The sequence below is a fragment of the Mus caroli genome, chromosome 11 (genome assembly GCF_900094665.2).
Source record: "Mus caroli chromosome 11, CAROLI_EIJ_v1.1, whole genome shotgun sequence".
NCBI lineage: Eukaryota > Metazoa > Chordata > Mammalia > Rodentia > Muridae > Mus > Mus caroli.
In genome coordinates this window covers 73,496,894-73,522,765 of record NC_034580.1, presented here as the reverse complement: position 1 = coordinate 73,522,765, position 25,872 = coordinate 73,496,894, and the positions used below count along the sequence as shown (strand labels likewise).

General features: G+C 44.7%; 1 protein-coding gene and 1 pseudogene across 1 annotated transcript in view; one reads left to right on the top strand and one right to left on the bottom strand.

The window, feature by feature from the left end:
• The window catches only part of Nlk (nemo like kinase), a 78,408-nt gene extending 64,402 nt beyond the window's left edge, over positions 1–14,006 (top strand). Inside the window, exons 8-11 of the mRNA XM_021177823.2 lie at positions 6,748–6,834; positions 8,795–8,993; positions 9,661–9,754; positions 12,207–14,006. Coding sequence (XP_021033482.1) covers positions 6,748–6,834; positions 8,795–8,993; positions 9,661–9,754; positions 12,207–12,261 — 435 coding nt within the window. The 3' untranslated portion in view covers positions 12,262–14,006. The remainder of the gene's footprint in view (positions 1–6,747; positions 6,835–8,794; positions 8,994–9,660; positions 9,755–12,206) is intronic.
• Positions 4,768–5,442, bottom strand: LOC110306189 (annotated as a pseudogene).
• Positions 14,007–25,872: the final 11,866 nt, after the last annotated feature.

The window sequence follows — 25,872 nt, the reverse complement described above, 5'->3', positions numbered from 1 at the left end:
ATGTTTAAAACAGCTTGACAGTGTCTTACTGCACCAAAGTTACTGTATGCTCCTTTGAGCGCTCTGGGCTCAGAATGAGCTGGGTTTCTCATTTAAAAAAAAAAAAAAAAAAAAAAAAAAGAACACAGCAGCTGTGGAAGTCTAGAGCCCTCAGCTTTGTCTGCAGCACCATCCTGTGCTCCAGCATGCAGGAAGTGGAAAAGAGGATTGTGAGTGGAAGCCAGGTTGGATACCCATCCACAGGCTCAAAAAGAGACTTCAAAAGCCTAGATCTTTCAAAGGGAGAGGGAGGGAGGGAGGGAGGGAGGAAAGTATATTATTTTTGCAAAAGAGGGAGGTAAGAAAAACTTAAAAGTTCGTTTTTAAGTCACATAAGCTTAAGTTAATCAATCCTACTGGAATCCTTTCTTGTACATTTTTACATGGCTTGGCCTCTTAGTGAGTGGCAGGCACCTCCTGAAGTTTAAGGTTTTGCTTACCAGGTTGATTGTCGGGTCGGCTGAGAGGAGTACCACAGTAAGCATTGGTCTTGCTATCAGAATATTTGCTATTGGAGAGAAAGTTGGTAGGTGATGCTCGCCACAAAGCTTGAGCTTTCTCATTCTGGAGCCTCGGCTTCTGCAGGAGCAATCCCCCAGGCCGCTGTTTTGCCTAGTGTATGCTGTCCCTGTGTATGAGGATCTGCCACAGGCAACTGACTACAGTATACGAACTTCCACTTTTCCCCTCCATTTCGGGAGCTGGTGTTGATCTGCATTTGCTAGGTGATCTACATGCCATCGCTGAGTTCTGGACTGCTCTCAGTCCCCAGAACAAGAGAAAATTCCCTCCCAGTAGTTGTCCTCTGACATCTACACATGTGCTTTGGCGGCAGCTCCCACCCACCCACATACATACATGCACAAAATAATAAAAATGAGTGCCCATGAGCCACTTACGTTTTGGGGGTCCTTTCCTGGCTCAGGGAACTGTTGCTTTACCTCTCGATAAACTTTCCTTTTTTGCCATTCAAAAAACATAGTCTTACTATCATTAAATTATTATAATTGGCTTAGCTAAAGAGATGGCTCAGTGGTTAAGAGCACATATCAGTCTGGCATAGGGAGGGCCTGACTTTAATTCCTAGCACCCATGTCAGACAGCTCACAGCCACCTGTACCTCCAGCTCCAGGGAATCCAGTGCCCTCTGGCTGGTCTAGAACTTGCTATGTAAACAAGGCTGGCCTCAAAGTCATAGCCAGAGTTATGTAGGGAGAGCCTGTCTCAATAAAGTAAAGTAAAATAATCTTTTTATATTATTACAATAATTAAATAAGAATAATTTAAGGAGAACATGGGATAGTGTCTGTAACAAATGAAGCACTTACTAAATAGCTATTAAGATTAATACTAGGGCTGGTGAGATGGTTCAGCTGATAAGATCACTGACTGCTCTTCCAGAGGTCCTGAGTTCAAATCCCAGCAACCACATGGTGGCTCACAACCACCCATAATGAGATCTGATGCCCTCTTCTGGTGTGTCTGAAGACAGATACAGTGTACTTAGATATAATAATAAATAAGTCTTTGGGTCAGAGTGAGCAGGGACTGAGCAAGCGGGGTTGACTGGAGCGAGCAGAGGTCCTAAAATTCAATTTCCAACAACCACATGAAAGGCTCACAACCATATGTACAGCTACAGTGTACTCATATACATAAAGTAAATAAATAAATCTTTAAAAAAATAAAAAAAGATTAACACTAAAGCCAAGCATGATGGCTCATGCCTTTAATCCCAGTACTTCTGAGGCAGAGGCAGGCAAATCTCTTTAGTTCAATGCCAGCCAGGGCTATACAGAAAAACACAGTCTTAAAAAACAAAACAAAACACAACAAAGATTAGCACTAAAATAGTTTGGGAGGGGGACTATCCTTTAAAAAATTAGGCCTGCTTATAATCCCCACACTGTGGAGGCTGAGGAAGGAGCTTCAAGAGAACTCAAGGCCAGTCTGAGATGCATATCAAGACCCTGTGAAAAATGCATTTAAAAAAATAACAGCCGGGCGGTGGTGGCGCACGCCTTTAATCCCAGCACTTGGGAGGCAGAGGCAGGGGGATTTCTGAGTTCGAGGCCAGCCTGGTCTACAGAGTGAGTTCCAGGACAGCCAAGGCTACACAGAGAAACCCTGTCTCAAAAAAGAAAAAGAAAAAAATAATAACAATTATGTTATGCTGGATATATAGGCAGGCACCTTTAACATGGCAAGTTCCAGGACAGCCAAGAGTATTTAATGTGACTCTGTCTTGGGGGAATAAAGTGAGCAACTGAAGTTTATCACTAGAAATACAAAGATGGTCCATTTACAGAGAATCTATTATGTCCAGCATTTTAAACAAGAAAATTGTATTATCTCAATTGATATAGAAACAGCCTTTGTTTCAATCTCTTTTTTTTACTTAGCATAATAGTCTTTATAAAAATCTATTGAGAAGTTTTAAGTGAATTCTCTTAAGATAATAAACAAGACAGAATGAGATAGAACACAGCAGGAGTTACATAAAGTCAAATGCATGCACACTGCTTAGTTTTATGAAAGACTCACACTTAGTGAAGGTGCTTATGCTGACTGGAGGTCTTGAAGCCCCATCTTAGTGCATCTACTCTAGGTTATTTAATAGAAGAATATATTTAGACTTCTAGGGTAATTTATTTCTTTATGAGTGCCCTGCTGTATGTACATCTGCATGCTAGAAGAGAGCATCAGATCCCTTTACAGAGATGGTTATGAGCCATTATGTGAGTGCTGGGAATTGAACTCAGGACCTCTGGAAGAACAGCCAGTGCTCTTACCTGCTGAGCCATCTCTCCAGCCCCAAAGATCCTTTTTTTTTTTTTAATGTACATATACCTATGCATGTTCATACATGTGCTGGTATGTTTGGGTGGATATACATATATACATATGTATGAGTGAATATAGAGGCCGGAAGACAACCTCATATGTCATCATTAGAAACTCTTGCCTACCTCATTTGAGAGAAGCTTTCCCATTGACTAGAACTCACCACTTAGTCTAGACTAGTCTGACTGGCCATTGTGCCGTTGAGGTTCTTCGGTCTCCACCTCTATGGTGCTGGCATTAAAAGAGCACAGCACACGACCCTACCCAGCATTCTGGAGTTTGAGCTCATAATCTCATGCTTGCAAGGCCGGCACTTCATGCTAGCCTTCTGGGGGACAGGTCTAAAACCTCAATACAAGTTGTTTCAATTTTAAGTAGAGTTGGGAGTTACCGAAGAAGAATCTTTAATATAAACTTTAAGCATGAGGGTCACAAGACAAAACACATCAGAGAACATAGATGTGGACTTCTCAGAGAAGAGGCAAATCAACAGATGGGCTTTAGTTTGAAGTATAAGGGGGAAAACTGTGTTTCAGTTTGATTTTTCTGTTGCTGTGATAGACACCAGGACCAAAGGCAACTTGAAGAAAGGGATCATTTCATCTTACAGCTCCCGGGTGACACGGTCCTTCTCTGAGGGAGGGCGGGGCAGGAACTGAAGCAAGTGCCAAGGAGGAACGCTGCTTACTGCCCTGCTCCATGCTCCCTTTACCCATCTTTCTTATGCCACCCAGAACCTGCCCAGGAGCAGTACCACACACAGTGTGCTGGGCCCTCCCACATCAGTCAACAACCAAGAAATTGCTGCACACAGGCTCGCTCACAGGCCAGTCTGAAGGCAGTCCCTCAGATGAACCTCCTTATTCCCAGGTGTGTCGTGTTGACAGCCAACATTAGCCATCCCATTAGTCTCTTTAGTTCTTAGGCTTCTTTTAACCAACTACTCCAAGTAAGATGAAAACTGTTAATAATAATTGCTAACAGTAATTAGAAGTTTGCTATGAATGTGTTCTGAGACTTGTCATAAATAACTTCTTATATTCTACTCATAAAAACACTGTTATTACTACTAGTATTCCTTTTTGTCCATGTAAGAAGGAGGATTGCATAGATTAATTGATAATATGCTTTAGGTTATAAGCTCAATCTGCAAAACTAAGTTTCTTTTTTTCCCCTTGTGTCTAAAGTAAAAATGTTTTATTCATAATAGTACACAAGAGCCAAGTGTCTGATATCGCAGATGACATGTCCAGCTCCCAGGAGTGTTCATTTCCCTGATATAAAGGAGGGAATACAGGGAAAGCCAGGCAGTGCTAAGGGTCTGCATCATCCTCCCCTCAGGGAGAAACTCAGGTCCATTAGTGGCAGGCTGGTTCTCTAGATCGTTAGGTCAAGCACAGGTAAGGCCACTTCTGGGTGCTGCACTGTGCCAAGCCCTTCAGTTGTCTCCATTGCACAGGCACAGCAGCACCCACAGTCACCCTTGGTATCCTGCTGGATGTAGTACTTCCTCTTGAATTCAGGTCTGATTTTCAACATGTCCACCTCACTTTAGGAGGCCATACTTCTAATCAGGATCTTGTCTTGATTCCTCTTGCCCTTGATGAGTCATACAGCCAATCAGCAAAGTACAGCGGCTTGTTCTGTATGTACTGGACCAGGTTCGGGAATGCATTTTCCAGGTCTCCTTTAACCTACTTCTTTTTAAAAAAAATTTTTTAAAGATTTATTTATTATATGCATGTGAGTACACTGTTTTCAGACACACCAGAAGAGGGCACTAGATGGTTGTAGGCCACCATGTGGTTGGTGGGAATTGAACTCAGGACCTCTGGAAGAACAGTCAGTGCTCTTAACTGCTGAGCCATCTCTCCAGCCCTTGACCTACTTCTTGATGGTGTCCAGCATGTCATAGAGATGGCACACAATGGTCTTGGTCAAGCTGCTTATCCACTTGGTGACATCGGTTCCATTGGTCTTCAACCCGGTGTCATAGAGCTCTCAGGCATCCTGGTCAGTCAGTTGGTAATCACTGACTGAACCATCCTCTGCTCTTCTTCCCTTGGCAAGGGCAGCCCTCAGCTTGCAGAAGCCTCCAGGTGTGTAGGAAATGGCATCCTTCTCCAGATCGGTCTTGTGTGTCTCCTAATACAGTCTGTTACTCTCCAGCAGCTCCTGGTTGGTTCTTGAGCAGATGGTCTCGATGAGGGAGCTCTCAATCAGTCCCCAGGCCCTTCACAGAGGCTTTCAGTGCAGAAGCATCGTACTGGGCAGGTGTCTTCAATAGGCCTGAAATCTGTCTCCAGGTAGCCAGATAAGACTGACTTCAGCACCAATAGGTGAAGGCAATGTCCTGTTCCTGTACGTTGCTGTGGTTAGTCAGAATGTTGACGATGCTGACCTCAACCATTCGTTTGGTCTTGACACCATCTCAAGGTTCAGAGCATCCCTCTTGGCATCAAATTTGGTGTAGGCTTTAACCGACCCATAGGCACTTGGGGGTATGGAGTGATCACCCTCTAAGCTGAGCTTGCACAGGATTCTCTGAACAATAGACATTTAAAACTCTCACCTAGCACTGAGAGTTGACTCCAGAAACAAAATTAAGTTTCTTGGCCAAGCGTAGAGATGCTCATCTGTAATCTCAGCACTCCAGAGGCAGAGGCAGGAGAGTTTGTAGACACAACAGGCTAAACATTAATGAATGGCCAGCTTTCTTATTCTAAATACTAAAGTCAGGAAAGAGGGGGAAAGAGTTGGCTGTGTTGGCCTGGTCATTCTATTGCCTGTCTCTGGTGGGGTTTAAACTATGAATCTATCCTGGGGCCAGGGTTCGTCCTCAAAAAATAATGTTACTCAGTTGGCTAAATATGAGTGAGGTGCCTATCTGTGAAACTGGTAGAAGAAAATCCAGCCAAGCAAACCACAAGGCTTGAGAGTGGCAGAATGGTTCACTGTAAGTCAGGGGTTCCAGGCAGGCAAAGCACTGCATAGTATTTTTATTATATTGTGTTTTTTATAACTTAGAATCTTAGATGTCAGAAAGCTTAGCTTAGTAAAGCAGTCCTGTCTCCTGCAGGGACCGTGTCTGACGTTCAGCAGACTCTGGGTAATTGAGAGTTGGTTCAGGAAGAGTTTTCCTTTATGTGACCCCAGAGTGCATCCTGCTATCTATCCATTGTACAGTTAATGCCCTAGCTAAATCACATACCGTTTGCTGCCAGCTAAAATCTAAACCTCTTGATTGTTGGCTGGGAACTAAAGGAACACCCTCCCAAGACACTCCTTCAGCCAGGCCAAGGCCACCTAGAGAGCACACTCACTCATGACTTAGCACTTAGAACCTCACACCCGACTTACTTCCTACATTTGATGTCCATAACTCTGCATGAGGTCAAAGTTTTTAGTGTCTTTTTTCCATCTTTAAGCATGATTGTTCTTCCCTTATTATCAAAGCCATCTTATTTATTGGATCGATTTTCATTTGTCAAGACTTTTTGTCCTCTGCCCTACTGTGCTGTTGATGTACTCTGACCAGATATGCTGCCAGAAGTCAGTGAGAGTTCCCTTTTGAAGCTTGATGAGTGTGGTGAAACTCATTCCCTTTGAGGTTTTTGTTTGTTTGTTTTTTGAGCTGATGTGAGACACAGTCTTACGGTGTAGCCCTGATTGGCCTGACACTAAGTAAACCAAGCTAGCCTTGAACTCACAGAGATCTACCTGCCTCTCTCTCCTGAATGCTGAGATTAAGTCATGCTACACAACACCCAGCTCACATCTTTTTGAGCTGGTTTGCTACAAATTAACTGTATTACATATATAATACATGAGGCTTAACTATCTGAATTTCCTGCTCTCTTGCAGCCATCTCTTCCTGTGCTCTACACCCTCTCCAGCCAGGCCACACATGAAGCTGTTCACCTGCTTTGCAGGATGTTGGTCTTTGATCCAGTAAGTACTGCTAACTTTTATGTGTTGTTACTTTGTGTGTTTGAATGTTGTGCCTGCCTGTTTATCTGTGTACCGCATGTGTGCCTGGTGCTCTCAGAGGTCAGATGAGGGCATCAGATTCGGGCAGGCTAAGCACTGCATAGTATTTTTACAGATGAATTGGAGCTACAGATGGTGTGAGCCACCATATTGGTGCCAGAATCTAAATCCTGGTCCTCTGTTAGAGCCACAAGAATTCTGTACTGCCAAGCCATTGCTCCAGTGTTACGTTTAAAAAAACAGAAAATATTTTTATGTTTATTAAATAAATTTTAAAATAGTATTCTAAGAGAAGCATTCTGGCTTTAACTCGACTAGCAGAGTCAGTAGTGACTGGAAATAACAGATTGCAGCTCTTATTTGTGTTCCCATGTTATCTCATCCCATGGATGTTTGAGTTTTGACATTTTAGACTTAAGCAGAGCTTATGAAAAGGACTAGGAGACATTGCCGTTCTTATAATCTTCTTATCTGTAAAAGGGTTTGACACCAAGTTAAACCAAGAGGAAAATTTTTCAATTGTTTGAAAATCATTGTGTGGCATATAGGATGTCTCCTCTCTGGGCTGAGAGTGTAGCTTCTCTGAACCTCTTTCTGGACTTGATTGTTCTGGGCTTGTACACAAACTGCATCATGATGTCTGCTATTTATTCGTTTATTCATCCAAAGATCATTTATTATTCATATGTGTTCCAGTAATTATTGTCAAAGAAGATTTAAACAGAAACATTTCAAAAGGGAAATGTACTTGATAAGATACAAAGAAATCACTAAATATAAAACATAGGTATTTAAAGAAATTTTTTTTAAAAACCCACACAATTATAGACAGTAAAGCTACCTTGCTCTCTGATAATAATACAACATCTTTCTTATATATTAATCAGATCCACATAATTGTCTTTAGACAGGACCATAGAAAAACTATGAAAGCTGGGTGTGGTTGCACATGCCTTTAATCCCAGCACTTGGCAGGCAGATCTCTGTGAGTTCAAGGCCAGCCTGCTGTGAGGTCCAGGACATCCAGGGCTTTTTAGAAAGACCCTATCAGAGAAACATACAGAGAAATTAGGTACAAAACTTGTTGAGTTTGAACCAGGAGTGATGATAAATACAAATAAACCCAATTTGGTTTTCAGGGTGAAGATGGGGTTTCAAGGTCCTCTTGAGCCACATGTGAGTTTGAGGCCACTCTGGCTACATGAGACCTTAGGCTAGTGCCACACATCCTTGAATCAGGGCTGAGTGTCATTTTCATTGTTTCCTGTTGAACCCATCCTTGAGTCCTCTAAGATCCACTTTCCCTTCATCATCCACTGAGCACTGAGGAAGGATGATTTTTCTTTAATTTTTTGCTGGAGTGTAAAGTTTCTGGGTCAGTAAGCAAGACACTCTGGTGTATTAACTGTTCTGATCAAAAGGCCCCCAAAGCCAGAAGATAGGCGGCCACTTCTGGTCTCAGCCTGGCATTCAGACTGCTCCCTCCACTAACTCCTGTGGCTTTGGGGTATGCTTTGCCCAGTCAGTCTGTGTTCAGAGAGAATGAGAGTTCTAAGCAGCCTTCTAAAGTTGCCAGTGTAAACACATCCCCTCTAAATGCTGACACTTCCAGAGAGTGTAGCCTGTTGTCTAAAATGCAATGCATTCCATATTTAAATGTCATGATATTTGTATTTGGGGCCCTATGTTCATCTATTTCAAGGTAGGAACTCTGCAGATTTTTAGTTGAAGAGCATTTCAAAGTGGCAGCTATCGCAAGTCTACTCACTCTCCGGCCACCTACCCCTAAATTCACTTGGCCCCTTTGCCCCCTTATATGTCAAGTATTACCCGTGTAATGTAACTGTCTTGTGGAAGATTCTACATGGACAGCCATGCTTACCTGTAGTGTTGATGTGCTGGTCTCTAAATTTGATTTCAGTCAAAAAGAATATCCGCTAAGGATGCCTTAGCCCACCCCTACCTAGATGAAGGGCGGCTGAGATACCATACGTGTATGTGCAAGTGCTGCTTTTCCACCTCGACGGGGAGAGTCTACACCAGTGACTTTGAGCCTGTCACCAACCCCAAATTTGATGACACCTTTGAGAAGAACCTCAGCTCTGTCCGACAGGTTAAAGGTGAGCACCTTTGACACCCAGTTGGACAAGGTAACTAGTGACATCTTTGATTGCATAGCCAGGGATCGAGGCAGAGGCTTGCCAGGGTTGCCCAGAGTCTTATTTCCGCTTTGTACGTAGCTGTCTGTGCAGAGCATGTGTGCACGTTAAGAGAATGATGACTTAGCATTATATCCAGGGGAAGATTAGCCAGAGGAATGGATACTTCATTCTATTCCAAGTTGTATGAGTATGACTCAAAAATATACTGTATCTGCATTCACTGAATGTCATTCTTTATGTAACACATGACATTTTCAAAGAACCTCAAAGTCACTAGAGAGAATGGTGATGAGAAAAGGGGAACTCTGATAACTTACCCTGAAGATGTAAAAAGGCTCACTCCCTGGGGTGGAGGTTGAGGGCATCTTGGGTTTAGGAGACTCTCCCCACCAGTGGAACTTCCAGCCTGTGTAGGGCCTCTGGGGGAGTTCTTGTCTGTTTTTAGCAACACCCATCATTTTGGCTTCAGAAAAAGTAGAACTTGATTTGGACTGATAGAGGGTATGTGTGTGATTTAACTATCCCAGCAGGCCGCCGTGTTCAGACGCTGGCTCTGTTAGCTGGGAATCTACACTGCCAGCCTGCGAGTTGGCAGTGGAGTGGATGGTGTTTGTTTTCTCCACAGAAATTATCCACCAGTTCATTCTGGAACAGCAGAAAGGAAACAGAGTGCCTCTCTGCATCAACCCGCAGTCCGCTGCCTTTAAGAGCTTTATTAGGTAACTATGTGTGCATTTAGCTCTCACCACTCGGAAGTAAAGAAAGGCTGGTGTGATTTTGATATTCAGCATATTTCTGTTTTGTTTTGTTTTAATTATTCATTTTGCATGTATGTATATGTGTGGATGCTCAGAAGTCCGTTCTCTGCCTGCACCACGTGTATTCTGGGGATCAAACCTAGGTCATCAGTCAGGGTTGGTGGTTAGCACCCTTTCTTGCTGAGCCATCTTCCCTGTTTCCGCTTTCATTTCAGTTTGTTCAGTTTTTTAAATTAATACAGATTTTTAAAGTTCAACAGAAGCTGGGCATGGTATCACATGCCTGTCATCCTAGCATTTAAAAAGTGGAGGTGGGGCTGGAGAGATGGCTCCACAGGTAAGAGCACTGACTGTTCTTCCAGAGGTCCTGAGTTCAATTCCCAGCAACCACGTGGTAGCTCACAGCCATCTGTAATGAGATCTGATGCCCTCTTCTGGTGTGTCTGAAGACAGCTACAGTGTACTCATATATATATTAAATAAATCAATCTTTTTTTAAAAAAAGTAGAGGCAAGAAGGGAGTGTAAGGTTAGCGGTTAGCCTGGGCTACATAGTGAGTTTAATCCTAGGTCACATGAGACCGCATCTCAACAAACAAACAAACAAAAACGTTCAATAGGAAGTTGTTGCTGTCAGTATCTGGGGCCCAGCTCCCATGGTGAGTTTAGCAGTTAGGTTTTTCCCAGAGCATATACGGTGGTATATGTGGGGCCTTGACTGCGGCAGACAGCAGTTAGGAGTGTGATCTCGGTGCTTCCACCTGCTCGCCCTCTCGATAACACAGCAAGAACACTGACAGTGGGCTTCAGGGTTGTTATTGGTTATTTGTTTGGGTTTTCACTGGATAAACCCTAACGAGCCTTGGTTCTGAGCTCCTCCAGCCTCTGTCTCAGCACTGGCCCAGGCCCGTACTCCTCTCTGACTCCCTCTTTGCCATATGTTTGCATGTTTTGTTTTGTTTCTTTAAGACAGGGTCTCACCTTGTAGCCCAGGCTATTCTCCTTGTCCTCTTCCTGCCTCAGCTAACTGAGTAAGCCTGGATAAGTGGGAGGAACAGCCAAGGGACTGTGACTCTAACCTGGATTCTAGCAAACTTCATTCTGTTTGTCTCTCTGTTTCCCTTGTTTCTCCTTACTGGAGTCCAGTGGGGAGACAGAAACCACTTCAACAATGTGGGGAGATTTTAATAATAGGGATTGCCAGTCAAGAGAAGATGTCTAACTTCTAAAGAGCAAAAAAGTGCCCTGTAGGGGAGGGGGCCTTGCAGTAACAACTGGACAAATGTGTAACCCCTTGTGGACCAATAGGTTTAAAAACAAAAACAAAAGCCAAGCCAGAAAGTGACCTCAGAGGTCCCCTCCCTGGGGGCCTCTTTGGAGAGTGCCTGTCTCTGCAGGAGCATACAGCATGAGGTGGCAGGAAGTGTGCCCATCAGAAAGTCGTGCTGGGCTACAGAGGAACTTGAGGACAAAGATGGGCCAGAAGCAGGAAGGGAAGCTGTAGCCTGATGCTCCGGTCTGCAGTGCCCTCCTGCACTCTCTGTTGGCAAATGTGAACTTGAAGCCAGGCAGCAAAGAACCACAAGCAGATCTGACTCCATTTTCTTGTTGAAGGACAGCCGACTCCTTATCTGTCTCCCTTTGCTTTCCCCACAGCGAGATAGGTAGGGCCTTCCCTGTGTTGAGTCTGCTGTGGGACCAAGCTGTCTATGAGATTAGTAAGAGCAGTTGTCTTCCTTTTCTTCCGTTTTCTTCATGTAGAAAGATGTTGTTAACTTGCATTTTGACTTCTCTGGTTTAAATTACTTCAGTGTTTCCCAGAACACTCAGTGATCCAGATGATGTGTTTAGCGCCTTCCTTCCAGGCGCTGGTCATTGTTCTCCCGGGCCTGGGAGGGGAGTGGTTGCCATCCCTTTCTAACTAGCAACCCTAGACCCTACCAGATCTGTGGTAACAGTTGCTGGACCCTGGCTCATACTGCACCAGTACTGCTCACACGGCCCCTTCAGATAGGTCCCCACTCACCAACACTAGTTTGAGGGGCTGTTTCTTAAGGGCATTTTCTGATTGAATACGAGAACCCTTATTTATAACAGCTCCGAATCACTCTACATCATGAAGTAGGCTCCATGGATGGCACTGTACATATATTACCTCAGTTATTTTCCACACCACTCTGAGGTAGGCCACAGGAGCCTTCCCACTCCCACTCAATATCGTGGCCCTCTCCCATCCCTGTGTAAGCCACTGAAGCTCACTGCCTCGCTCAGGGTAACAGGTCCCTAAGTGAACGGTTTGCAACCAACTCAGTGTAGATACAGAAGCACAGAAATGCTCTGCACTAAGCGGGGAGGGTTGCAGGTGGTAGTGGAGTGCCCTGTCGCACTGACTCCCAGTCTCCCTTGCCTTCCAGTTCCACCGTCGCTCAGCCGTCTGAGATGCCGCCATCTCCTCTGGTGTGGGAGTGACTGTGGAAGACACTGTACTACTGAAGATGTAATGTAGCTTTCACTGGAGTCTGGGATTTGCAATTCTGGAGGGTTAATCATGCTTGTACTGTAATTTTACTAATGAAGTTTTAAATTAACAACCACTACTTGTATGATATGAATAATATTTAGAAATGTTACTAGACTTTTAATCTTGTAAAGTGGTTGTGCTTTTAGAAGAAAAAAAAATATTTTACCCAGAGTTGCACATGGTTAAAGAATTCAGTGCAGCTGTTACGGCTCACCTCAGAACAAATGAAAATTGAACCAAATTTGGGCATTTGGGGTTTATGTTTTTATTTTATTATTATTATTTTTTAATGAAGTAAGATTGTTCACATGTATACACTCAGACACAGAGGACAGTCATACATTTTGATATTTGAGCCATTCCTAAAGATTAAGGGTTTTCTAAAACTAAAGAATCTAGAAAGCTTGCCAGTGACCAATCATGGAGCCTTGTGAGCTGACTGTGGCTGCGCCTGGGGCATGGGCAGGAGGGGCCACCTAATGATGAAGCCTGTGATTGGCTTCTCATTAGAGCCGTGCTGGTGGTGTGTGCTGTTTAACCTCCAATGCTGTGCGTAGAGAGAATGAGTTTGTGGCTAGGAGAAACTAACCCTCTGTTTCCCTTACCCGGTATAAATATATATATACATATATATATTTAATCTATTTTTATTAGAAGTTTTTCTGCTCTTTCTTACATAAAAAAAAAAAGACCCAAGCATGCATCTTTCATGTATGTAAATAATTCATTTCTGGGCTAATTTCAAAAGAATCCCAACACTGCTGTATAGAGAACTAGCTTGCACATTTTAGGTCTGTGAAATTCTGTGAGACTTTTCCTGCACTGGACAGTGAAAAATAATAAATAAAAGACAAAAAGAAATTAAAAAAAAAAAATTACAGCCACAAAGGCACATAGGGAATCATGTCAAATGTGTTTGTGTCCTTAGGCAAAGCTGTGGGAGTCTTGAGATGTCACAGTAGTAAATAACTTATTACTTTTTTGACAAATTCTTTTTCCTGCTGGAACACTGAACTCTGTGCATATGTAAATATGAGCACCAATCGAAGGCCTCTACCTCCTGGAGTTACACAGCTCGGCTTGTTACCTCCACACGCTGATGATGACTCTTTTGGTTTTTTTTAAGTTCAATGTGGAGACTTGAAACTTGAATGTCCCTTCCAACTTTTATATTAAAAATAAAAAGACAAGAAAATTGAAGAGCGTTTTTCACCTGTACGAGGAGTACTAACGGATCGTCTTAAAACTGGTCTAGGAAAAAGCTTGGTGTGTGTGTGTGTTACGGACAATTAACTGTTAAAGTTACTGTAAGTTATCTGTATTTAGCAGAGTATTTTCATCTTGAGTGATCTGAGCTGAATTTGAAGACTATTAAGTTATATTTGGAAGTTTTAACTTCAATGAAGTAATTATTTGCTGTGAAAGAAACAAACATTGAATTACTAAACAAAGATGGTGCAATATCTTTGTTGTCGTTGTTGTTGTTGTTGTTTTTTATGAGGCTCCCGAGAAGCTCCCCACCCGAAGCATTTCAATTCACTTGAATGAGTATCAAAAGAGCCCGAGAAGACACTGGTATGAAAGGTACAATCTCAGAGGTTGGTCAGTTACCGTGGCACACTTTCTGGTCACTTTGTACAATGTAGATTTGAAGTACAGTGGTGAGAACATTAAACGTGACATTTGAAAATGATACGTCGCTGTCTTATTTCCACTCCTCCCATGGCTTGCTCTTCAGTACAGCTTCTGTCCTGTCCTGACTTTGCAAAGTCTGGAGACACATGCTGATGTTTCTACTCTTATCTTTGAGGAAATTACTTGTTTGTTTTTAATTCTTCCCAGGAAGTTAAGATTGCCAGGAATGTGTCAGAAGCTCTGTTAACTGGCATCAGAGGCAGTTGATCTAAATATATCCAGTGGGACATCTTGTTCTCATGTGGGATCTAACCCTAATATATGGGATTATTCAAAGAGAGTAAATAAAGTAGGTTGCTGTGGCTAAAGCAGGCTAGATGAGTCATGTGACCCTCCCTCCCTCTTTCTGCTTCCCCACCCTAGAAGCCCTAGCTGCTTCAGCTGAGGAGGAAGTCAGGAACTTGTTGCAGTGTAATTCAGACCAGAAACTACACCGCCTAACTTCTTGTCCTGAGCTTGGACAAAATAATATTATATTGTTCTTTTTGCCCATGTTGGCCTTGAGCTCAGTACACAACCAAGGATTGCTTTATAATGGGGATGCAATCCACGATTTTGTACATACTTAAAAACTGACAAGTGAGCTATACTCCCAGATCATGCTGTTATGCACTCTTGAATCTGCAAGTGGTATTTGCGTCCCTCTTTTATTGCGCTACTGAGGCTCAAACTTATAGTAGTGCATCCTCATCCATTTTGAGACTGGGCCGTGTTCCTAGCCTAGCCTTGAATTTAGGACCTTCCTGCCTCGGCTTTCCCAGTAGATTGGATTAAAGACTTGGGCAGCCAGGCCCAGCTCCAACAAAACAACTGGGTTTATTTCCTCCAGATATGGGAAAGTTGACTGTTCATATTTTGTTGCTAGTTTGGTATTTTGTTTTGGTTTGAGATCAGCCCTCTCTGGCCCACTTGAAATTCACCACTTAGACCAGCCTTGGCCTGAGCATGCCTCTGCCTCCAGTGTTGAGAGAACTGGCATGAACCACTGTGCACAGCTACACAAGAGCATTCTAAAGTGCACATTTAACTTTGAAACTAAAGCTTTTCACAGATACATAGAGGGCGAGACCAAGTTGATCTCTTTGTACTGGGACCTGCTTCTTGATCCGAGGGAGCTGTGCTTTGGGTGTTTGTCTAACATAACTGGGAATTGCTAAGGCTTTGAGAAGCATGAGAGTGGACAGGTGAGTCAGCTCCTTAATCAGCTGCACTTACTGGCAGGTTAAGACCCTGGAGATGATCTCTCGTTTGGAGTGGGTTTTCTTGTTTTGTTTTTGGTTTGGTTTGGGTTTTTTTTTTTTTTTTTTTAGTATATCAGTCAAAATATTGCTTTTATACTAAAAATATCAGGGGCTACAAATGGTTTAGTGGTTAAGAGCATCTCTTAAGAAGATCAGAGTTCAATTCCTAGGTCCCACATGGGGCAATTCAAATACCTGTAACTCCAGGACTCGGTGGGGATCAGACCGTTCTAATCTCAATGGGCACCTGCACTTACATGCACAGACCTACCCACACACCCAGATCTAAAAATAATAAATCCCTGGGGCTGGAGAGATGGCTCAGTGGTTAGGAATGCTTGCTGGTAAAGAGGACCTAAGTCTGATTCCTGGCACCCACATGATAGTTCACAATCATCCATAACTCCAGTTCCGAGGATCCAGTGCCCTTATCTGCCTCCCAACGCCACTAGGCATTCACACACAAAGGGCACACACATATATGCAGGCAAAATACCCATACACATTAAATAAAAATAAACCAATCTTTAAATTTAGAAAAGGTGGGGGGGGGGTGCTAGCTGTGCATATACTTTTAATCCCAGCACTTGGGAGGCAGAGGCAGGTGGATTTCTGAATTCGAGGCCAGCCTGATCTACAAAGTGAGTTCCAGGACAGCCAGGGCTATACAGAGAAACCCTGTCTTGAACCCCCCCCCCAAAAAAAAAAAGCGTGGGTACAACAGAGGCCTGTCCTTGTGGCTCAATGGTAGAGTGCTTGCTTAGCAGGTAGAAGGCCATAGGTTAGATGCCCAGCAATGTAGACAAGAACTGGAAGCAAGCCAGGGGTGGTGGCCTACACCTTTAATCCCAGTACTTGTGAAACAGAGGCCGGCAGATCTCTTTAGTTCAAGGCCAGCATGATCTACAGAGCAAGTTCCAAGACAATCAGAGCTACACAGAGAAACACTGGGGGGGGGGGGGGGGGAGAGAACAAGGAAAGTGGTGAAAACAAACTGCATAGGACAGTATAATGGTATAATGGCTGATGGGAGGGTAGGGTAAGTTACAGCAAGCAGCACATTGATCTTTTGAGTATTTTGAGACTGGGTCTTATTATGTAGCCCTGGCTAACCTGGAGCTCAATGTAGGCCAGGCTGGCCTCAAACCCACACCACCTGTCTCTGTCTCTCAAATGCTGGAATTAGAGGCATGTGCCACCACACCTGACCTATGACAGCATTTTTTTTTTACTAGTTTTAATGTGTATGCACACAAGTGGAGGTCAGAGGAGCACCTGCAGGAATCTGTTCCCTCCTTCTACTGTGTGAGTCCTGGACATCATGTTCTGATGTCACATTCAGTGTCACATGCCTTTACCCATTGAGCCATCTCGCTGGTCCTTATTTTATCTCATTTTAAAGATAGATTTATTTTATGTATGCCAGTGTTCTGCATATATGCTTGCGCACCACGTGTGTCTGGTTCTCCCACGGAGGTCAGAAGAGGGCATTAGATGCCCTTGGAAGTGAAATTGCAGATGACTGTGAGCCACCATATTGAGGCTGGGATCCAAACCCAGAGTACCAGTGCTCTTACCAGCCGAGATGTTCCTCCAGCACCTTCTCCTCTGCACTTATTTATCTTTTTGTAATAGAGCCTCACATATCCCAGGCAGCCTTGTGCTGCTGCTGCTCCTCCTCCTCCTCCACTTCCCAAGTCCTGGGCTTATAGGCATGCACCCCTGTGCTTACATCAGCATTTCAACTAGGACACAGCCCTGAAGACAAAGAAGATTCTACAGAAGCGCTGCTTAAATCTATCTTAAAGTCTGAGAAGTGATTTTGTGTGTGTGTGTGTGTGTGTGTGTGTGTGTGTGTGAACATAAAATGAAGTTTGACTTTCTCCAACAGAAGGAAAATCTGTTTTGATTGCCTGCTTGGCCACTGAAGATTTTACAGTTTATCTGGTATACATTTTCCATAATTATAAATAGCCTGAATCTGTAGCCTCAAAGTTCTAGCAATATATATTTAAAGTAAAAGATTAAAACATGTCGAAAAAAATGTTACACCAGTGTTGGCAAGGATATGGAGAAGTTGGAAGCCCAGGGCATGGCTGATGGGAATGTAAGCGGTGCAGAGTTTGAGAAGCAGTATGTTGGTTCCTCCAGAAACGAAGTAAGCACGGGGCTTATCTCTGGCTTCATCACTGTAAGAATTAAGGCTAGAGAGGTGGCTCTGCTTAAGAACTACTGCTGCTCTCACAGGGGACCTGAGTTCAATTCTCAGCACCCACGTCAGTCAACTCACACTACCAGTAACCCAGCTCCAAAGGGATCCAACACTCCTAAACTCCCAGGGTACCCGCACACGGACACACACACACACACACCTACACTACACATAGTGAAAACTGATAAATCCTTTTAAAAAAGAAAACAGTGACTCTAATATGTGCACTCCTGTGTTCATAACATTACCTACAGTGACAGAAAGGTGGAAACCCACGGGTCCCTCCAGGAATAGGCTACAGTATATCCATATAAAGGAGTATTATTCAGGCTTAAAGTGGAAAAAAATTCTGTTAGGTGATGAAGTGGCTGAACCAGACTTGACACTAAGTGAAATAAGCTATAGTATGAGTTCAGGACCAGGGTGGGCTAGAAGACCTTGTCCCCAAAACACAAAACAAAATCTTTAGTGAAGAAAAGGAGGAATAAAGATCTACAGCCCATATAATGAGACTTGGATGAGTCAGGGTGGCGCCTGTCATTCTGCTTGGGAAGCTGACACAGGAGACTGAACTGGTGGCAGTTTGAACATGGACATTTTCCCCACCCCCACCCCACCTCTCTCTCTCTCTCTCTCTCTCTCACACACACACACACACACACACACACACAGTGTTAAGGATTACATTCAGGGCTTCCCAGGTGTTAGGCAAGAACTCAAGCATCGAACCGCCTCTCTAGCCCTCCTCCCAGCCTTTAAATGTGATGGATGTTTTGTCTGCATGCATGCATGCATGCCTGTGTACCACTTTCATGCCCAGTGCCTACAGAGGTCAGAGGAGGACGTTGCATTCTTTGGAGCTAGAGTTCCAGACTGTTGTGAGCTGACGCAGTGCTGGGTCTTGCAGAGGACCATAAGCCAGGTCCTCTGCAAAAGCAGTCTGTCCTCTTAACCACTGAACTGTCTCTCCAACCTCACCCTTTCTTCTTTTTCAGTTGTCTGAGGCAGGATTTTACTATGTAGACCAGTTTGGCCTGGAACTGGCAGTCCACCTGCCTCTGCTGCCCTCCTGAGTGCTGCTGTTCGAGGTGAGCACCACCACACCTGGCTCCTATTCCTGAGCTCTTTCTCCTGTCTTTCCCGTCTGGTGGGAAGAATGGCTTCCAGGGATTGAACTAGGTCATCGGGGTTGCATGCAGACACTTAACCTGGTGAGCGCTCTCTCCAGCCTGTGTTAGCCCAAGATGTTAAGAAATTTAACAAATGATATGTCACCTGAGTACCTTCTCTCTTCAGATTCTCCAGTTATCCTCCAGATTTTACTGTGCGGTGTTTCCTCCCTTTCGGGATCAGGGGCGTTTTCCTTATATTGGTTTTCTTTTTAATGCTGGTAGAAAAGGCAGAGAGTAGGGCTGGAGAGATGAAGGCTCAGCTCTTTCGGCGAAGTCCTTAATTCAATCCTCAGCACCCACATGGCAGCTACAACCATCTGTAACTAGTCCAATGGAATCCAGTGCCACCTTCTGGTGTGCAGACATGTATGCAGACAAAATACCCATACATACATAAATGAATAAACAAATCTTTTTTAAAAAGAAGACAAAGGAGGAGGGAGGAGAGCAGGCAGAGCCAGCTGTCATGGGAGAAGATTTATGTAATCAGTTTGTTTCCTCAGATTTAGGTACCTGTTAAACATTTAGAGAAACTATCAGCCTCCTTGGGGATGTGCACAGCCTGTTCCCTACATGGGTTACCCTAAGAGACCTTGGAGACAATTTTCTGGTAGCTATTCATGTCTGATCTCAGTGTTTTCCCCAGGCTAGGCTCCACGGGTATGTCAGGTGCCTTTGGAAGGCACCAGGGCACAGTGGCCAACGCATCATGTATATCCACAGCAAACTACAGGAGAAGGAACTTGTGGTCGAAGTCCTGCATGTAGCCGAGTTCAAGTTCCTTGACCACTAGAAGACCCAGATCTCAAAGAAATGGAGCTTCCTCGTGTTTAAGGCAGGTGAATTTAAAGACACAGTAGCTAATGGCTGTGGAATGAAATAAATTCCCAGTTGTGGGCCCCTGGATAAGTGGCAGTTCCTCCACTCCTGAAGGCTTCACTGCCTTGTCCAAACCCTCTAAGTCATGTTCAGTAATAAATCCCACATCTTTCTTCCTGTGTGTGTGTGTGTATACACGTGTGCGCCTGTGATGATCTTTTATAAGGTAATATGAGTGGCCTGTTCCTATTCCATCCCATAGGGAGACACAAACAGCTCGTCTTATTTTGGGGGATAAATGGTATGATTATGTGATCAGCATTGCATTGATTACCAGAGATCTCCACTCTCCCAGAGCCCTGTAGTAACTAACCTGTGGAGAGTTTTGTTTTGGCTTTTCTGAAGCAGTGGCTCACATGTCCAGGCTGGACTTAAACTTGCTGTGCAATGGAATCTGTCTCTGAACTGGTGAACTTCCTGCCTCTACCTTCCAAGATTAGGATTACAGATGTGAGTACCAAACCCACATAAAGAAAAGAATGTGAGATCACATCTTACTCTTCAGCAAATGACATACAGTGGCATCTATTGATAGTCTTTGCCACATTATTTGCTACTAGTTGGGGAATAATCTATTAATGTCATTCATTCTGCACACCTTTTTTTCTAAGACTCTAGCAAATTCAGACACAGTGAGAGTCACCTCGATTTCTGCATGGCAAACCTCCCATACCAGGAGCTTGCGGGCTGCTACCATGCAGGTAGTCTGGACTTCCGCGCCCCCTAGTGGCAAAGTGTGGGCAAGTATCTAAATAAACGGAGGGAATGGGACTAGATGCTATTATGTGCTGTGTTGCCAATTCCAGGCCAGGCCTTAGAACTCTCTGTGCTTTCTTTTTTCTTAACCTCGTGGCCACTTGGGTTTGGCCCTGAAGAGCACATGGCTACCATAGGTGAAGTTGACCACTGTTTTGATCAAGCTTAATGAGAACTTGACCATATTTACTCACTAGCTGCTCTGTGCCTGCATTCACACAGGGCAGAAGAGTAGCTTAGATAGAGGCTGTCCAGCAAAGCCTGCTTAATTTCTGGATGTTTACAGAAGTTAATGGGGACAGTGGTGTGGCTAGGTGGGTGACAATGCCCACCACCCAGCCTGACAATCTGAGTTGGAGCCCTGGGATCCACAGAGTGGAAGAAAGCATTGGCACACACACACACACACAAAGTGAATATATAAAAGCTGGGCGTGGTGGTGCATGCAGAGTCCTGAGAATCTCCATGTCCACTGCACATGCTCTCTGATGAGGTCTGAGAGCCGCACTGATCCATGGGTAGAGATACAATCAGAAGGCAGTGTGATGCTGTGTCTATTTAGCAGAACAATAGAACTAGATTCACCATTAGGGCCCCTGAGCTCCCCAACCATATTTCTTGGTTAAATTTACAGTAACCGGCATGTGCTTCTTCCTGTGGAGCAGGCCTTAAATCTAATCAGAAAGTGGCTGGTTACCCCGGGCATGCATGACACTCTTGTATCCGTTGACGTACCTTGCCACACTGGTCGTTATTGCAGCTCACAGGGCTCACGGCTGGGTGAGAGGGTTAATGACGACCCACCTTCACTCCCTTTGCAGCCTGCCTATCACCTGGTAATATGACAGCTAGCCAGTGAGGACGATGCATCCTGGTCAGTAACAGCTTGATTTCTCCATATCTATGGCCAAAGTGTGTGGTGTCTTCAGCAATAGTCTTACCATCAAGTTCTGATAGGCTACCAAGAACAGTGGGAATAGCCTATATTGTTTGGGGTTGGTCTCAGGACACCCCTGAAGGTATACCTCAAGGGAAGGCATCCCACACTGGCAATGGGCTTTTTTTTGTTTGCTTTTTTGTTTTGTTTGTTTTTTTGTTTTTTTGAGACAGGGTTTCTCTGTGTACCCTGGCTGTCCTGGAACTCACTTTGTAGACCAGGCTGGCCTCGAACTCAGAAATCTGCCTGCCTCTGCCTCCCAAGTGCTGGGATTAAAGGCGTGCGCCACCACGCCCGATGGCAATGGGCTTTTTATTTGGCAACCTATGGCTTCTTATCCCCTGTGTAGACTCCAATTAAACTCTTTCATGATGGTGTGATATTGTTGTTTTGCATTGTTGTTTGTTTGTTTGTTTGTTTTGAGGCAGAGTCTTACTTTGTAGTTCTGGCTGGCCTGGAATTCACTAAGTAGACCAGGTTGCTCTCACAGAGATCTGCCTGCCTTTGCCTCCCAAGTGGTGGGATTAAAAGCATATGGCACCATACCATGTCTAATATATATGTGCTTATATATTTTAAGAAGCTTATGGGCTGGAGAGATGGCTCAGCAGTTAAGAGCACTGATTGCTCTTCTGAAGGTCCTGAGTTCAAATCCCAGCAACCACGTTGTGGCTCACAACCATCCATAATGAGATCTGATGCCCTCTTCTGGGGTGTCTGAAGACAGCTACAGTGTACTTGCATATAATAAATAAATAAATCTTTAAAAAAACAAGGTTATGCCAGGCGGTTGTGGCACATGCCTTTAATACCAGCACTTGGGTGGATTTCTGAGTTCGAGGCCAGCCTGGTCTACAGAGTGAGTTCCTGGACAGCCAGGGCTATACAGAGAAACTCTGTCTCAAAAAAAAAAAAAAAAAAAAAAACCAACAACAACAACAAAAAGTTTATAAAATAGTAGGCTTCCATGTGTCTTTTTCAAACATCCTTAGTGCTAGTTATCTCTCTCCCAATCACCTCCTCTGCACCTCTGCACTACCCTTCCATTTCCCTCCCCAGTGAAACTTCCCTCTCCATTATTCTCCCCTCCCCAACCATATCACCTTTAAGCTCAGTTATCTTGAGGACGGGTGGCTGAAATACTGGAAGAGCCAGAGGTTGGGGTAGACCAGAGAGAATCTATCTTCTGGTTATGACAAGACTTCTGCACTCTTGAACTCACAGCAGCTGTAGTTCCTGTACATGATCAAGTCAGTCAATACCCAGCATGGAGTGGGAAGTGACTCGAGGCCCCATCCCTCACTGAGGAGCCATTGACAGCTGGTGGCTTCTGGGAGAATGAAAGCCAGGTTTCTATAATAGTGACTTCCTGGTTGGTGTGAATGCACACACACAAATACACTCCACACAGCACAAATTAGAACCAGTGGGCTATAAAAAGGGGGCCATGAAGCAGGGAGGGAGTAGGGCAGATTGACTGTAAAGGAATAGGCTCCTAAGTTAACCTCCACCACCATACTTGAAGTGCATGTACCTTGAAAATGCCTAGCAAGGTTGTGGGAGCACACACTTCAAATCCCAGCACCAGAGAGGCAGGGGCAGAGGTAGATGGGTCTGAGTTCAAGGCCAAGCTGGTCTACAGAGTAAGTTCCAGGACAGCCAGGGCTACACTGAGAAACCCTCTCTCGAACCTCCCCCCATACACACCCCAAAAAGAAAGAAAATGTCTAATGCTGGAAACTGGGTGTGTCAATACCCATCTCTAATCCAAGTACTCAGAAGGCAGCAGGATCCCTGTGAGTTCAAACAGCGGGTCTCTACATACTGAGTTCCAGGGCAGCCAGAGCTACACAATGGGACCCAGCGGAAAGGAAAGGAAGGGAAAGGAGAGGGGAGAAGGGGAGGGAAAGGAGAGGAAAAAGGAAAGGGAAAGGAAAGGAAAAGGAAGGGAAAGGGAAGAGGAGAGGAAGGAAAGGAGAGGAGAGGAGAGGAGAGGAAAAAGGAAAGGAAAGAGGAAAGAAAGTTGCGTTAGACAATGGAGCTCTTGTTTGGCAGTCAGAGGCCTCATCTGCCTCCCCAGGGCTGGGGCTACTAGAACTGGGATTAAAAGTACACACCACCAGGCCCTGACTAACACAACTTTCAAAACCTCGCCCAGGAGAGCTAAGAAAAGACTGGTGGTGTCATTCATAATTAGCCCCTGCAGAGCCGTGCTCTGCCCATCTGCCCACATACACTGGTCTTTGACAAGGCAGACCAGGCCCACAATCCTGGCAAAACCCTGGAGCTCCAAAGACAGTTCTAAGTCTCCCTGCCTCCCTGGAGCCAAATCCCCAGCACTGACAGGATCCTAGCATTGCTTTGATGGCAGTCCCTTAGTATTGGTGAGTGCCCGCCTGGTGGTTTCACCCTGAAGTATGAATTTGTCTGTCCGTCTGAGTCACAGAAGTGTCAAGATCTCACCGTTTCCTAAAGCACCAGAAGCTCGCAAGTCAAATCTCACCTCACACCTGCATTCCTTCTCAGTGACGATAGGGGACAATCTGCATATGGCAGAGGAGGGACTTTGCCCCTTCACACAGCCTGGTTTTAAAGAACCTAACGTCCAGTGAAAATATCCCCAGGGGCATGTACAATGTGGAAAAGGACAAGCTCTCAGGGCCAGAGTATCACAGGCAGTCACGGTGCAGTGCCATCAAAGAGAGGCAAAACAAAGGTGACCATCAACTAAGCCTTAAAACACGCAGGGTGTCATAGGCAGGCTGGATGTGGTAAGGAGGGTGGTGTGGGTTAAGTGGTGAGCAAAGAGGACTTCTGTGCAGATGCTGTCAATGAGCAAAGCAGCCAACCCTAGGGCTGCTTCCCCTAACCCTTGCACGGAGGGCACTTACAATGCCAGAATTCCCTTGTCCCTTGCCACCATCAGGAGTACTGAGGGGCTAATGGTGTTTGTCTCACAAATCCCACTCCCCCGCTTTTTTAAATTAATTTATTTATTATATGTAAGTACACTGTAGCTATCTTCAGACACTCCAGAAGATGGCATTAGATTTTGTTACGAATGGCCGTGAGCCACCATGTGGTTGCTGGGATCTGAACTCAGGACCTTTGGAAGAGCAGTCGGTGCTCTTAACCGCTGAGCCCCATCTCACCAGCCCCACTGCCCCCTTTTTTAAAGGGAGAGTTGCATGTAGTTGAGAGTGGTCTTGAACCTGCCATGTAGCCAAATGAATTCCTTATCCTCCTGCCTCTGTCTCTCCTGAGTTGTGATTAGACATGTACCACCATGCTCGGCCAGCAAATACTTTTCTTCGGGAACCTTTGTTTCTGGTATATTTAGTAGAAAGAAGCAGCATTCGCACGTGGGTTCACGAGGTGTAAGGCTGTGAGTCTCCCTTGCTTCTCCACTAGCCTTCGGAAGTCCAGTATCTCGGCCATACACTCACTGACCCAGGTATTCAGAAAGCTGAAGTTTTTGTGTTGAGTCCCATGTTAGTGACAACTGGGGAGTGATGACATCACTGTACAGTGTGTGTCTATCGCAACCCTTGGGTCTACTTGAATTACTTGAATGCGCTAACTGATTCCATACAGTGGGTGAGCTGGGCTTCTGTTGTTTTGTCTCTTTTTTTTTTTTTTTTTTTAATGTAAAAGTCCTGATATTCAAATAATTTACAGAAGGCCTTAAGCACAGTCTCTTCCCAGGAAGACAGGAAGTCACTAAGCCCTGGCTTTGGGAGATGAATCCCCTCCCTATCCCCACCCCTCACGCCTTCTCCAAGACCACGTGCGCTGTAAGATGCAATGACTTCCTCAAATTAATAATTTCAGTTCTGGGGTCGGAGAGGGGGCTTGCCATTGCCATTGCACCATGCACACTGCTTTTGAAGAGGACCTGAGTTCATTTCCCAGCATCTACACTGAGCAGCTCACAGTCACCTGTAACTGTGGCTCCTGGACATGTAACATTCTCTTTTTACTTTAGTGGGCATGCACTTAAGGGACAGCCAGGACAAATAGAAAGGCCTTGTTTCGAAAATCAAACAAAAATTAAAAATCAAGACAAAAGAACTTCACTTCGGGCTTCCTAAAGGAACTGTAAACAAGACTGCAGCTGTAGAGGTTAAACTGGAGGACCTTCTACTGGAAGCACTTGGCCTTGAAATCTTTATCTACAGATAACAGACTTGGCTGGGAACATCGCAGTTACACTGACAGCTGCACACTTGCCATGCTCCCAGGGCAGATCCCTGCTGGGGCCCACAGGTTTGGAAGCCACAGTTAGGTGTTGTACAAGGTCTGCATGCCATACATTTGCATGGCACTGCCTCTCCTTAGAGCTATTCCCAGTGCTGGATGGTACAGTGTGCCAAGTCCTTTTCTGAATGTAGCTGGGTACAGTGACTCCAGCTGGCCAGGCTTCCCAGGGCCCTGGGCCTGGTCTGGAGGGGACTACAAATCTTATGAGGAAGGACACTGTCTTGACACAGGAATGGAGGAAGGCCTGAACTAAGCACCACTCACACCCTTATTAAGATCCAAGGCTAGATGTTACAACAGCATGGTACTCTTGCCTTGTTACTTCATGATCTGGACAAATTCTGAGTCTGTTTCCTAATGAGTTTTGGGCCCTCCAAGGACTTCACATTCACATGAATGGTACAGAA